The sequence below is a fragment of the Cupressus sempervirens genome, chromosome 11, assembly GCF_028749045.1.
Source record: "Cupressus sempervirens isolate cs-2001-9-10 chromosome 11, ASM2874904v1, whole genome shotgun sequence".
Taxonomy (NCBI): Eukaryota; Viridiplantae; Streptophyta; class Pinopsida; order Cupressales; family Cupressaceae; genus Cupressus; species Cupressus sempervirens.
In genome coordinates this window covers 704,620,115-704,633,446 of record NC_143128.1, presented here as the reverse complement: position 1 = coordinate 704,633,446, position 13,332 = coordinate 704,620,115, and the positions used below count along the sequence as shown (strand labels likewise).

At 39.9% G+C, this 13,332-nt stretch overlaps 1 protein-coding gene across 3 annotated transcripts; it reads left to right on the top strand.

Annotated features, from left to right (window-relative positions):
* Positions 1 to 6,412: 6,412 nt before the first annotated feature.
* On the top strand, positions 6,413 to 13,073 carry LOC149531645 (uncharacterized). 3 transcript variants are annotated; one of them, XM_089808884.1, is made up of 6 exons: positions 6,413 to 6,652; positions 6,921 to 7,575; positions 7,910 to 8,187; positions 9,305 to 9,688; positions 10,580 to 12,236; positions 12,339 to 13,073. In XM_089808884.1, exons 3-6 carry the CDS (start codon positions 8,071 to 8,073, stop codon positions 12,887 to 12,889), a joined length of 2,709 nt encoding a protein of 902 aa, XP_089665010.1. In that variant the 5' UTR covers positions 6,413 to 6,652; positions 6,921 to 7,575; positions 7,910 to 8,070; the 3' UTR covers positions 12,890 to 13,073. The 3 variants fall into 3 exon arrangements, with proteins under 3 accessions (XP_089665010.1, XP_089665009.1, XP_089665008.1); XM_089808883.1 differs by having other exon boundaries at positions 6,921 to 7,598; XM_089808882.1 differs by having other exon boundaries at positions 6,491 to 6,652; positions 6,921 to 7,598; positions 7,910 to 8,205.
* The last annotated feature ends 259 nt before the right edge of the window (positions 13,074 to 13,332 follow it).

The following is a 13,332-nucleotide window of genomic DNA, read 5'->3' as shown; positions in this document are numbered from 1 at the left end:
GCTTCATCTCTAGTAATGGCACATATAATCCATTTGCACAAAGAGCGAGACCTTGCTTCTATGTGGAAAGAAGGCCAAGGGCTCTAGACTCTTTGGAGAGACAACAAAAATCCTAAGCCACTTTGTGAAAGCCATGATGGTCAGAACCAAAAGCCTAAAGAAAATCATAGAACAATCTCTCTAATTTCAAATAAGAGGCTTTGGAAAGAGCCCAATAGGAAGACTTGTTGGTGTAAATAAGTATTTACTTATTACACTTACTTAAGTTTACTTAGGTTAATGCAGTATATTAATATTTAAACATAAATGTTTCATAGTTATGCTTCATGGTCCATAAAAATGTGGTATCACTTAATGCATAATGGAGTTTCACAATATGTAGATGGTACTCTTCCTAAACCGAAAGGTGATAAAGTTTCAGATAGTGATATTTCAGCTTGAGTAACAATGGATAGGAAAGCTCTAGGTGATATATGTTTGAGGGTAGATGATAAGATCATGTATCAAATCAAGAAGTGTTCTACATCCATGGAAGCTTGGGATACCCTCAAAAGCCTTTATGGTAAAGTGTCTTAAGAGGATGTGTTCAAAATTGAAGATGAGCCTGTTTCCTTAGATCCTAAGTCATATGACTCAATACAAGATTTCATCATCAACATGAATGAATTAAGGATGAAGCTTATTGATTGAAGATTGATGAGTTGACCAACATCATGAAGAAACATAATGTTCCATTGCCTATCTGGAACTTTACAATGTGCTACAATTTTGAAGCATTACAAAGAAAAAAAGGTCATATTGCTGAAAGTGACACTTTTGTCCACACAACCCTACAATCTGATAGTAGATCTGGAAAGTAGACGAAAAATAACACACTTTCAAAAAAAATGAAACCTATTTTCGACTCCAAATGTGTCTGTTCAGAGCGTTTGAAGTTGTAAAATGTAGGATTATGTAGGTATAGTCACCAATCTTAGGTCAGAATTCACCCAAGAACTAAAGAACTCAACACAAGCACACAATAGACTAAAATAGATAGAGTATGATCAGAATGACGATATTCATTCAATATGCCAGCTTAAGAGTACACTAGGAGTGCCTGTATATAAAGGCATCTTAGGAAGCACCTAGAATGTCTCTAGAAACAACTAGGAGATAAGACAACTAAGCACCTTATCCAACATTCTAGATGAATGGATAAGAATGACAAAGTGTCATATGTGTGTAGAAGATGACTGTGTTGTAGACAACATGTTCTTAAAAGACATAGCAAGGCAAGGCAAGAGAATCCCTAAAGGAGATGTCCTAGCCCCCAACAATAACCACATAGTGGAAACACAACACGAGATAACAATAATGCAAGATTTGATACCAAATCATAACTTTTTATTTATAAAATAACCATTTACATGGAATATGCCTGGCTATAAGGCCTTTTGGGTTAGGGCCAAATACAATAACAATTCTATGAGATCCCACAAGATCCAACTCACAACACTAATCCCATCTAGTCGAGATCTACACTCTAGTAGAAACCTCCAAGGAAGATCTCAACTTGTGCTTACAAACCCACCAAGCAATCTCCTTGTTTTCCAAGCCATAGTTAATAACTCTTCAAAGTTCCCTCCACTTCATCTCCTTCTCCAAGTTGGATGATCATATCTAAAAACTCTGCAAGACTCCTTACTTATACCCTTCTAAGCCATAGATCGACCTAGCAATTACAAATTAAATAAAACCACTTGCATTAAATACATATTTAAGCCACAAGTCAGCTTAGAACAAACATTAAATATAAAATGTTAACCCATAGTTAACACACGATAATCGCATGAAAAAACTTAGGGCAAGCCCCAAGTTTACAACATAGATTTAATGTACATAGAAGAGATAACCAAGGCCGCTCATAGGTCCACACAAAATCTCAAATCGATCCACGTCACAATCACATGCTAAATGCACCAAGAACTCTAGTCGACACCAACACATTGTTGAGTGTCAGCAAACTTCCAAGCATTGTTGAGTAACCAACACATGCCAAGCACAACAATGAGTGTTGAGCAATAGTATCTGCCGAGCTCTTCAGTGATCGAGCCCCTTCAATGACCAAGTACCCCAGCTAACAATGCTTTTAACAACAACTAGGCACCACTCCTTTGATGACCGAGTCCACAACTTTAAAGCCAAATAACCCCAACATGCAGGATCACAAGAAAGTCTAGGATACTCCTGCATTACACATATAATCCATTTGGCACAAATAGTGAGGCCTTGCTTCTGTGTGGAAAGAAGGCCAAGGCCTCCAGACTCTTTGGGGAGACAAAAAAAATCCCAAGCTACTTTGCGAAAGCCATGATGGTCATAACTAGAAGCCCAAAGAAAATCATAGAGCAATCTCTCTAATTTTAGATAAGAGGCTTTAGAAGGAGCCCAACAAGAAGAATAATAAACATGCGTAGCCGCTAGGACCTTTGAACAGATCTAAAATTTCCCCGCCAGAGAAAGGGGTTTAGTAAACCAATAGTCAAGCTTCTTTTAATCTTGACAAGCACAATGTTCCACAACTCGACTAGCGAAACTTAAAAGGCAAAGGGAATGCCTAGAAAGTGAAAGATCTCCCTATGACCGACCCATTTCCATTCAAACTAATTAAGCTAGGGTAGAGTTGGAAGAAAAGATTTCCTATAACAGAGCATTTTGTGCCATTGAATAGTAGAATCAGAGGCTTGACAAAAGGTGTCTAGGCATTGCAAGGCATTAATGATGTTTTCCTCATCCTCCAAAAGAACAAGAAAGGAATCATCAGCAAAGTGACCATTACCTAACTGAGAAGAGGAATCTGGTAAGGAGATGCCACAAACCAAACCAGAAGAAATGAAGTGGGCTAGCAAATAACCAAACCCTTTAGTAGCAAGAACATATAAAGTTAGAGCTAGAGGGCAACCTTGCCAGATGGAGTGAAAAAGCCTAAAGGCTTCAGATTGAGAGCTATTGATAGTAATACAAGCATTAACATCTCCAAAAATCATCTCCACAGACTAAAGAAATTTGGGACTAAAACCAAGAGCTTGAAGCATAGCCAAGATGAAAGGCCATTCAATCTGATCATAAGCTTTAGCAAAATCAATTTTCAAAAACACAGACAGTTGATTGGAATTGTGAGCCCACTCCATGCCTTCCCAGACAGTAATGATGTTCTCAAGAATATACCTGGACTTAATAAAGCCATTTTTCTCTGGCCGCACAATTAAAGACAGGAGATGGCAAATTTTAAGAGATATTGCCTTAGCAATAATCTTATAAAACACATTAAGCAAGGTAATGGGCCGCTAGTTACAGATATCCTTAGGATTACCAGCTTTAGATATGAATTTGATATTTCCTTTGTTGATAATAGCTCCTAGACTCTTAGAATGATAGGCTTCAAGATAAACTCTGTGCAGGTCAGGATCAACATACTCCTAAAGGTGTTTGTAAAATTCATAGGGAAACCCATCACACCCAAGGGATTTGTCATCAACCATGGAAAAGATCGCCTCCTTGAGGTCTTAGATGGTGAGAAATTACTCATAGAAAGCACGTTACTCGATCACTAGGCAATTTGGAGTAGCAGAAATACACTTTCTAAGGGCTTTCTCCTGAGCAATCGAATTTCTTTGCGAAGCAAAAACATTTTCATAGTGGTGAACAAAAGCTTGCAAAATGTTAGGGAGACTAGAGAGAATAGAATTTCCCTATTTGATCTTTTTAATCCAAAATTGGTATGACAGGCTCCAAGAGCTTGGAAGAATTCTTTAGAAGCCTTATTGCCAACCTCTAACCAATGGAGGCAAGCTTTGATTTGGGCCCCTCGAGTAGCATAGTTATCCACAACTTGCTTGTCATAATGAAGCTTAGCAAGCTGAATTTGCAAATCAACATCAAAAGGGTTAAGGGTGAGAGCTTCAGAGGCTTTCTTGAGATTTGTGGTAGTGGATTCATAAAACCGTCATCTAAAAATCACCATCACCCATAGATGCGCAAAAATCTAGCAGTTTTCATAATAGCATCATTCCACCATTGAATCCAATCTATCCGAGAATGTGAAAGTGGCTCCAAATTCCAAACACATAGGATATGAGCAATAGTGGAAGCATGCGTCAACATCGACATATTGAGGAAAAACTGTGTCCAGACAACTCGTTGGATAACTGTGTGCCAATAAATGGAAAAGTAAATAGGACAATAGTTTGATAACATCACATCTAGCAGGGGAATGATAGGTAAATCTCAATCCTCAGAATAGGAGGAAAAAGATTGTGCACTAATCATGGCACGATCGAGACATTTTAAAATGTGGTCAAAGCTAGCTCGAAAGTTGGACCAAGTGTGCCAGACCCCACTATGTTAGCGATAGCTAGTATTGGGATAAAAAGGCCAAATTTATTGCACATGTAGTACTAGGCTTCCCTTTCCCCAATTGTCCAATGAAAAGGCAAAATGTCATTTTTGTCAGAGGGCAACTCAACCATATTAAAATCACCACACATAACCCAAGTAGCCGAAGGCAAGTTGTCAGCCATCTAGCCCCACAATTGAGATCTTTCCACAACATCATTGGAAGCATAAACATTAACTACTCCAAAGAAATGATTGTTGATAGAAAGCAAAAGCAAAATTATTTTGTGCATGGGATTAGAACCATGTGAAATAATAGCAAAATGAAGATGAGGTGACAGAAGAGAAACTACACCACCTCTACCAATTTCATGCTGAGAGGAAAATATAATGCCATTTGACTAAATGATGCGAAATGTAGATGAAAGCTTGAAACTAGAAATTCTAACCTCTTACATGCAAAGAAAATCTAAATTACCAAGTCTATGATGGGTGTCCCTGACATAGTACTTTCTGGAGAGGTCTGTAAGACCTTGCACGCTCCATGATAAAAAAATTCATGAAAAATCTTCCATATCTTCCTTGTCCTCGAGAGAGGAGTAACTATTTTGCAAGAAAGTTGAAACTTGGTTGAAGCCAGAAGGAAACTCCTTTGGACTGATAGCCCTCTTTTCTCCTCTGGTTTCTTAGCACGTCCCAAAGGATTGCGAGAATGCCACACATTCTGAGTCGTAATGGAGGATGTAGCAAGTGAAGTGTGAACCACAACATAAGTGGTAGCCTTGGCGGCCGCCTTGATCCCCTGTGAACTTCCAGGGTTTGAATCTAGAAAAATCGTTGTTGATCGTACAATGGCTGGGGTTTGCACTCCTATGGAAATAGGAGGATCCGAAATGACAACCCCATATGATTGTTTAGGAGCCGAGGGAGTCTTGCCCTTATGTCCAACAATAGTCCATTCTTCTTTTTATTTCCCTTCTGCTGGTTTGGCAAGGGCCTCCTTAGGCATAGGTTTAACCCTGGGCACAGCTAAAGGGCAATCCCTAATTTTGTGTTCCGTTGATTGACACCTATAATAGGTGTTGGGCACGTTCAAATAGAGCACCTTGTGAGAGAAAGTTTGAGAACCAATCTGAATCTCCATAGAATCCTTGAGATCATTAAAGATACCTCAATGCACATGCATTTCTGAGGATGAGCATTGAAAAACTTTTCATGTTCCTGGGAGCTCGACCCACATAGGAAACCTACGCTTTTTGTTGTCAAAGACAATGAAGTCTCTTGATCATCTTTGAAAAACTAGCAGGGAAGAACACATTGACCAAGGACCATTGTTAAAAATTGCGTTTGCTTGAGATGGGTTGGCAAAACGAAATAAAAAAAAACTTTTGGTAAGGTTTTGCAGAGTGTCAAGTCGAACTCTATGAGGAGTCCAACTCTTGTTTACCCATTCTTGGAGCATAGTTTCAGGAGGAGTCCTACCTACAAAATACATTATCAAGGTATGTTGTTCTAACCAATCACAAGCAACATCAAATTCTTGCAAATGAAGGATGATATCAGGATTACCTCGTGAAAGACCTTTAGGACAAATTTGTGAAGACGTTTGTTCAATGGAGGCGCCATGACTTTTCAAAGTAGCAGTGTGAACACCAGTATCAACAACTGGGTCACCATTGGCTAGGGCCATTATAAACTAGCCTGAAAAACTCTCGCACTAAATACGGCTTGACAAGTGGTAAACACAAAAGGAGAGCTCAGACAGAGCGCTGTACACAAGGAAATTCAAAAAATGCATATAACCCTAACAAAGCAAAAGAAACCAATACTAATAAATTTTAAAATGGATGATTCATATGATAAAAAACAAGACTGAAATAAATTTTGATAAAGATGAATACTTACACATTTTCAAATTGATTATTCATACAATTAAATTGGGACCGATACTAATTAAAACCTAAAATTTCTTTCCCTTCAACTCGTGCAGTTCAATGGATGCAAGGCTTAAGAGCATCCCCAACTGGGCCAACTCAAGATAAGCATTTCTATGTTAGGTCCCCACAATTTTGACAAGGGTGATCAGCGCAAAGATGACTGAAATTGTAAATTTGACGTTTCCTTGAATGCTACTGAATCGTACGATTGATTTTGCTTCCGTTAATCATACTCAACTGGATCACTTAAAAATACAGAGATAACAAACAGGGTAAGGCAGGGACGAGTGTACCTGAACTTTTCGCAGATTTATCAAAAGGAATATCATTTTTTGAAGGTACTCTTCTCAGTCCATCATTTTTCAACTTTTCATCATGTCGGTCGGTGGCGAAATTGGATTTTGCTTGTTCTTTACGGCATTTCCCTGTAGATTTTGGTGTGCTGTGGTTGAAACGCATTTGTAGCGCTTGATGACAATTTCTAGTTTACACTAGGATCTAGTCTTATTGGTTTTATCCACCAGGAGATTCTTTTCATAGGGTTTTTGTAGAAGATTTTTGTCGAAGTTGGACAAGTCGTTTTGATGTTTCTGCGTATAATGGCAGGAATTTGAAAGAGGCATACGGTGGAGGAAACAGAGAGGTGAATACACGAGGCTCTGATTAATGAGCAGAGATGTGTTTTACTTTTCTGGTCGGAAGGCTTGGTGTAGGGCAGTTAACACGTTGTAGAAAGAACCGGAAATGATACCTCCACGAGGGAATATGTTTTATTTAGCTGTGTAAACTATTGGACTTTTAACATTTGAAGAGCTGGGGTGATTCCTCCCATTATTAGGTTAAGTCCCCCGAACATGAGCTTGCCGGTTTTTGGAAGCTGATGCCTTCTGCATTATTATCAACAGTCAAGCTTTGAGCTCGGGGAGGCTAATTATCATCTTTCAATGTTTCAGGCTCGAGCCTGAGCATCTCAAAATATCCAGTTTGCAGAACTGTCTGAGCCACAGTATTTTGTTATACTGCTAATTTTTACTTATTAGCTCTAGCGTAGTTGCCACTTCATTGAAAGACTTGGGAAACTGACTTTGAATTGCTAGACGAGTGGAGGTTTTGAAGGATTTACTTGAATGGGTAGAATTTCATTACCTCACGGTTTCCGATTTCACCCAACTGATGAAGAGCTTGTTAGCTACTACTTGAAGAGAAAAGTGTGCGGAAAAAGACTACGGTTCGATGTGATCTCAGAGATCGATCTATACAAGTATGAGCCTTGGGATTTACCAGGCAAGACATTGATGTTTCATTGTAATTGAACTATAATTTGTAACCCAGGAAAACTTTTAACAGTTATTGTGTTTAAGAGACAATAATATCTTACTATTTGTATGCTGGTGATTGATAAGAATTGGTTGATTAAAGTTGAAAATGGAATTAACTATATATGCTGAAGTGCAGTTCAGAAATATATTTTCTCTGTTTGGACGTTATTTACTGAAAAATCTTATAGTCATTTTTCTTTCTGCGAGTTATTTGGACTTATAATAACCAGTTTAAACATTGTTGGCTTGGACTTACTCTTATAATGTTGGATGCAGGCAAGTCTTGCCTACAGAGTAGAGATTTGCAATGGTACTTTTTCAGCTCTAGGGATAAAAAATATCCCAATGGATCTCAAACAAATCGAGCCACAGAAGCTGGTTACTGGAAAGCCACTGGAAAGGAAAAGCCAGTATGTTCAGCATCTCGAACCGTTGGGATGAAAAAGACCTTAGTATATCATGCTGGACGAGCTCCCCGTGGAGAACGGACCAATTGGGTGATGCATGAATATAGACTCGAAGACAAGGAATTGAATGTCTCAAATAATGTCCAAGTAATTGGGATTAATGAGGTTTTAAATTTCGAAAATGGATGTGAAATTAGACCACAGCTTTTACTTTTCTGACCTTAATTGACTTCTAATTTTATGTGTTAGCTTTTATCTTCAAGCTAATGAGCTTTCATATCCTATTTGACCTCCTCATGTTGTTAGGGTCTGCTGAGCACACAATCAATAGCATCTTGCCTTTGACTTTTCTGATAAATCTTAATTTTGAGTCTGAGAAACATAATTCTTCTGTGTTTCCACTGGTGTCTAAGCAGCATAATCTGTTAAAAAAATTGTATCTTTCAAATATCATTAGCATATTTGCAACTTTGATCAACAACTTTGTGAGTCGTTCATCCAGGTCACGAGTCTAACCAGTATGGTTCTGTTCAGAATTTGGGGCATCAATATTGATAGCATCTAGGACCTATGTATGGTTGTTTATTGTTTGGTCAAGGATTAGGATTGCAATGCTGCCAAGATATTGATCTCTCTAAGATTGAAATAGATTGCAACTTTGTAAAGATGTTGGTGCCTGTGATACTTCTATGGTCAACCGTAAAGGATTTAAATAGAAATTTATAGAATTGAGATGAAAAAAGCTCAGAGTCTTTGCTGCAGTCATGCAGAGACTTCAAGGATGGCTGACCGAAGTATCACATGCAGTTAGAAGGTTGATAGGGATCTCAGAATCAGCCTCAACTAAAAAGTCCATGATGAAATATTCAGGGAAAATCTTTTGGTAGATTGGTTTGCCCCTCCCTTCTGCCACATCTTTGGTACTTCTTCCCAAAGTTTGTATTGTTTTAGTTTTCTGATTACCGATGGTTGCTACTTTTCCCCAGCTATCCATAAGGTCCCAGTTTTATATTCAATTGGATGCATGACGAAGAAATAGTCTCATCTCTCCATGCTCCGTATGGGAGCTGTAGTACATATTGTTAGCTGGCTGTGCATTGAGTTTCAAATGCTAAGCATTCATGCCCCAAAAGTGCATAATTTAACCCAGGAAACATGCAATTTTTCTATTGTGTATTGTCAATGCTGATGCTTCAATTTTGCCATCAAACAGTAGTGACTATATCAATTAAATAGCTAATTTTTACCCTTTTTATTGCTGTAGGATTCCTGTGTAATTTGCCGGGTCTTTCAAAAAAGTGGTCCTGGTCCCAAAAATGGGGAACACTATGGTGCTCCTTTTAAGGAAGAGGATTGGAACGAAGATGCCTCTGCAGAAGCCGGGGTACGATCTTCTTTAGAAAGAGTTGATACTCCACCTGATCCGAGCAATTCTACCTTGAGTAATGCCAATGGGGAGGTTATTGCACGCCCTAGAGCAGCTCTGGCATTGGACAATGTGGTTCTTACCCTAGATGAAGAATATGTTTCTTCAGAAGACGAACATGATGAAACAGATAGCTTCCGAACAGAAAACATTTGTTACCCATCTAATTTGGAGCCAAAGGCTGACAAAAAGGAAGTGCAGATGGGAGCCAATGATATGCAGGTAAATAAGTTACAAGGGAAGGTTGTGTCTTTGTTTGTATCTGTTTTAATTTTCTAGAACTGATGTTATGTGATTTGTATCCATGCCTAACTGACAATCTTATGCTAATCCATATAACACCTGAGAGATAAGTTTTGAATGAGTTGCAAGGGAAACAGTTTATTTGGAGTGTTCATGCGTTTTTGATAATTTTCTAGTTAGTCTTCAACTCATTTGCAAATCTCATTTTTTATCTGAATTCTTATGTTCCAACATATTGCTTGTGGGCCATTCTTTATAATTTTCATAGATGGTTGCACCATATTTTAAAAGCTAAACTTATTATTTTCCCACTACAAGCACCATCTCTATTAGTTTAGCATTTTAGAAGCTTGATAAAGGACAGTCATGGTAATTGAAATGACTGTTATAATGGCCACATTACCTACACGGCTGAATTCTTTTGGTTACATAAGTCTTGATATAGATGAGATTTTCTTTGAGGACTCGAGATTTTTCAGATTATTTTTTTCACTTTGTCAATAGTGTCATGTTCATGTTTTGAGTGATTTAGAATGCTGGACTGAGTTTTATCTGGTCTATACCAACTAACATAGCAAAAATGACTGAAATTGCATAACATCGATACAAATTGCTGTAAGAGTTAACGATTCGTGTCTTGTAACTTTTGATTGGAAATCTGATATAAATGTAGATCCACGGAGCAGATTTTTTTTAAAAACTAGCAGTGGTGGTGTTGTTTTATTAGGGCTTGAATTTAAAGATGACTGTAGTTTTGAGCTAGAGAAGAATTTAGGGATCAAATTATACTGTACATATTAATGAAAAATTGCAAATAGGCCTTTTTTTAGTATTCTGAGTTTGAGATAAAGTGTGTGGGTGGTTTTGCAGGTGCAGGCTCAGAGAAGTGAAGTAGCACAATCCCCTTTACCTCCAGCCATGCATCTAAGATACATGGGAGGTTGTCAGTATGGTGAGCAAAGACGACAAGGCATGGGTGGCCAGCGGGCCCAGACAGATTTTCATGCCTGTTCAGATGACAGGCTTGGTCATGTGAATCAGTTGGACTGGTTGGATGGTGTGTTGGCACAGTTGACTGATGAGGACAAGACCCACTTAGACCGCATAGGGTTGAACCGGGTTGCACAAATGCCATTTATCCAGCCTCATACTGAGGGCTTGCGGGATGTGCTGGGGCTGTGGAACCCATACAGCAACACCTTCTGGTTCAGGACTGGGGAGATGACCATTACCCTGGAGGATGTATATCGTATCCTTGGGGTTCCTGTAACTGGGGCCAGGATTGTAGCAGGTCAATATACGCGGGATGATAAACCATGCATAGCAGAGTATCTATCAGGTCAGAGATCATTTGAGGCCGGCAAGAATGGAGTAAGTCTTTCAGTTGTGGGCACATCAAGAATTCCATTATTGAGGAAGGCAGTGATTGGGATTTTGGCAAGTAAGGTTCTAGTAGACAAGGGGACTAATATCTTTCCCTTTTCTGAGGCACACCTAGTTCATGATGCAGTTGACAATTGCAAGAAGTTCAACTGGGGTCAGGAAGTCCTGAATCGTTTGTATCGTGATCTATATGTCTTGGGGTTGTCCGAAGGTGCACAGATTGGTCACATTGCATTGTTGCAGGTATGGATATGGGAGAGACTTATCCCATACCGCCCATATGGAGGTCCAGTGAATGTCACATCAGATTGCCCTCGGATTATGAGGTGGGCTGCAAGTAGACTACCGTTCCCTCAGGCCCGAGCGGAGGAGCGAGGTAGAAACACCTTGGTGGAGGTAGATGTGGTATGGGAGCCATATCGAGATCTCACGTGGCCTGGTGATGCACAACTTACAGAAGCGTTACAGGTTTCTGAGTTGCTAGGACGCCGGCCATCGTACACAGAGAGGCATCCCCTAGACAGAGTTCGACGTCAGTTTGGGCAGGAGCAGCCTTGTGTTTTAATGCCAAAACGGAGGTGGCGTGATGATAGAGAACGGTCAGCCTGCGTGCAGGGTTTGTCAAGACCTCCAAAATGGAGGCGACTTGAGGATGGTAGGTGGGATGTAGACTCTGGAGATGGGGAGATGGATGAGGATGTGAATATAGGGGTTAAAGATGAGGAGGATGAGAGCCCACAGGATGAGGGTATAGGTGGGAATGATTTCCCTGATGAGTTTGAGGGTAACAGAAGGCTTAGTCCTACCAGAAATCAGGTATATGCACAGACAGTGTCTAAAGTGAAACAGTTAGGATCAACTAAAAAGCAGAGGGTGTCTTCTACATCACAACATGATGAACCAAAGTCTTTGAGAGATCTGAAACCCCAAAAGGTTAGTGGAGGTGGTGATCAGGGAAAGGGGATAGGGGGTACATCCTCACTAGTGAGTACACTGGTGGAGGAAAAACGGACAGGGAGGAAGTTTAGGTCGGAGAGGTGTGGCAGTATTACTGCTGATCTAGGCACAGGAGATTTATCTGTTTGTAGTCTGGCCTTAGTCGGAGTTGTGCCAGTAGACCCCTCATGGGTGAGAGGAGATCCAGGTGTGACACAGATTAAGGTTTAGCATGTTTTCAGTTTAGGTGGAGGTATTTTAAGCTATTTTATGCTTAGGTTGCAAATGATTTTGTGTTTTGTGCATGCAGATACAGTGGATGGATGGAGGGATCTCATTTGTAGGGTACTACGTGATACTGTGGGTCCCTACCTAGGGAGGTCAGTGGATAATCTCAGGGATCCTGGATTACCCGAGTCTGCAGGGCGGCATAGTGATGTGTTTGCAGCAGCACACCATGCAGGCATACTTTTGCAGACACACCAGGCAGCAGCAAACTTGGCCCATATCAAGGCCACTTTGGAGTGGCAACAAGAGAGAATGGACGAGAGGGCTGCATGGCAGAAGGAGAGGGATGCTGAGCAGGAGGCATGGCGAAAGGAGCGAGAGGCATGGCAAAGGGAGAGGTCAGGACTTGAGAAAGCTCTGGCCAAGGTTGAGGGGGAAATCAAAGGTATGCAGTGGAGATCATCATGTTCTGCATATACTACCCAGGTGCATACTACAGGTAGCTATGCTACAGGCAGGCCTCATAGACCTAGCCAGTGGCAGCAGCAAGACACACCGAAACGAGAGGGAGCTGGAGAAACCTCAGAGAGACAGCGGGGCAATCCTACAGCAGGGCATCATGGAGAGGCATAGATGACTAAGGTCATGATGGATGCCTTTGTTGAGGTAGACTGGCTATAATTGGGCCCATCTTTGTTTTTCTCATGGTACCACTGGTCAAAAGCATCAAAGATGCATTTGTATGCACCATTATGGCTTTTGTTAAATGTTTTGACACTTAATTGGCTTAATGTATAAATGAATGATTTGCTTTTAATCTATGGCACATGATTAGATTTTTAAAGTATAATTATACATATCTTGAAGCATGCTGGTCAGACCATATCTTTCATATTTATATGATGACCTAATTATATCCTCCAGGATTCTCCAAGGTAATAAATTAATAATACCTGTGGAGCTTCCGAAAGTAACTGTCAAGCATACCAACCATCTAGTTCCTTTAAGTCGCTATTGATTTTTGTTAACCTTGCAATTCATCCTATATTTTATGATTAGTTCTTGTTAATATTCAC

Coding starts and splice junctions, on each gene's coding strand:
- LOC149531645 (XM_089808882.1), top strand. CDS start 7,442: ATGGGTAGAATTTCATTACCTCACGGTTTCCGATTTCACCCAACTGAT. Junction 9,689..10,579: donor TGGGAGCCAATGATATGCAG/GTAAATAAGTTA, acceptor GTGGTTTTGCAG/GTGCAGGCTCAGAGAAGTGA. Junction 12,237..12,338: donor ATGGGTGAGAGGAGATCCAG/GTGTGACACAGA, acceptor TTGTGCATGCAG/ATACAGTGGATGGATGGAGG.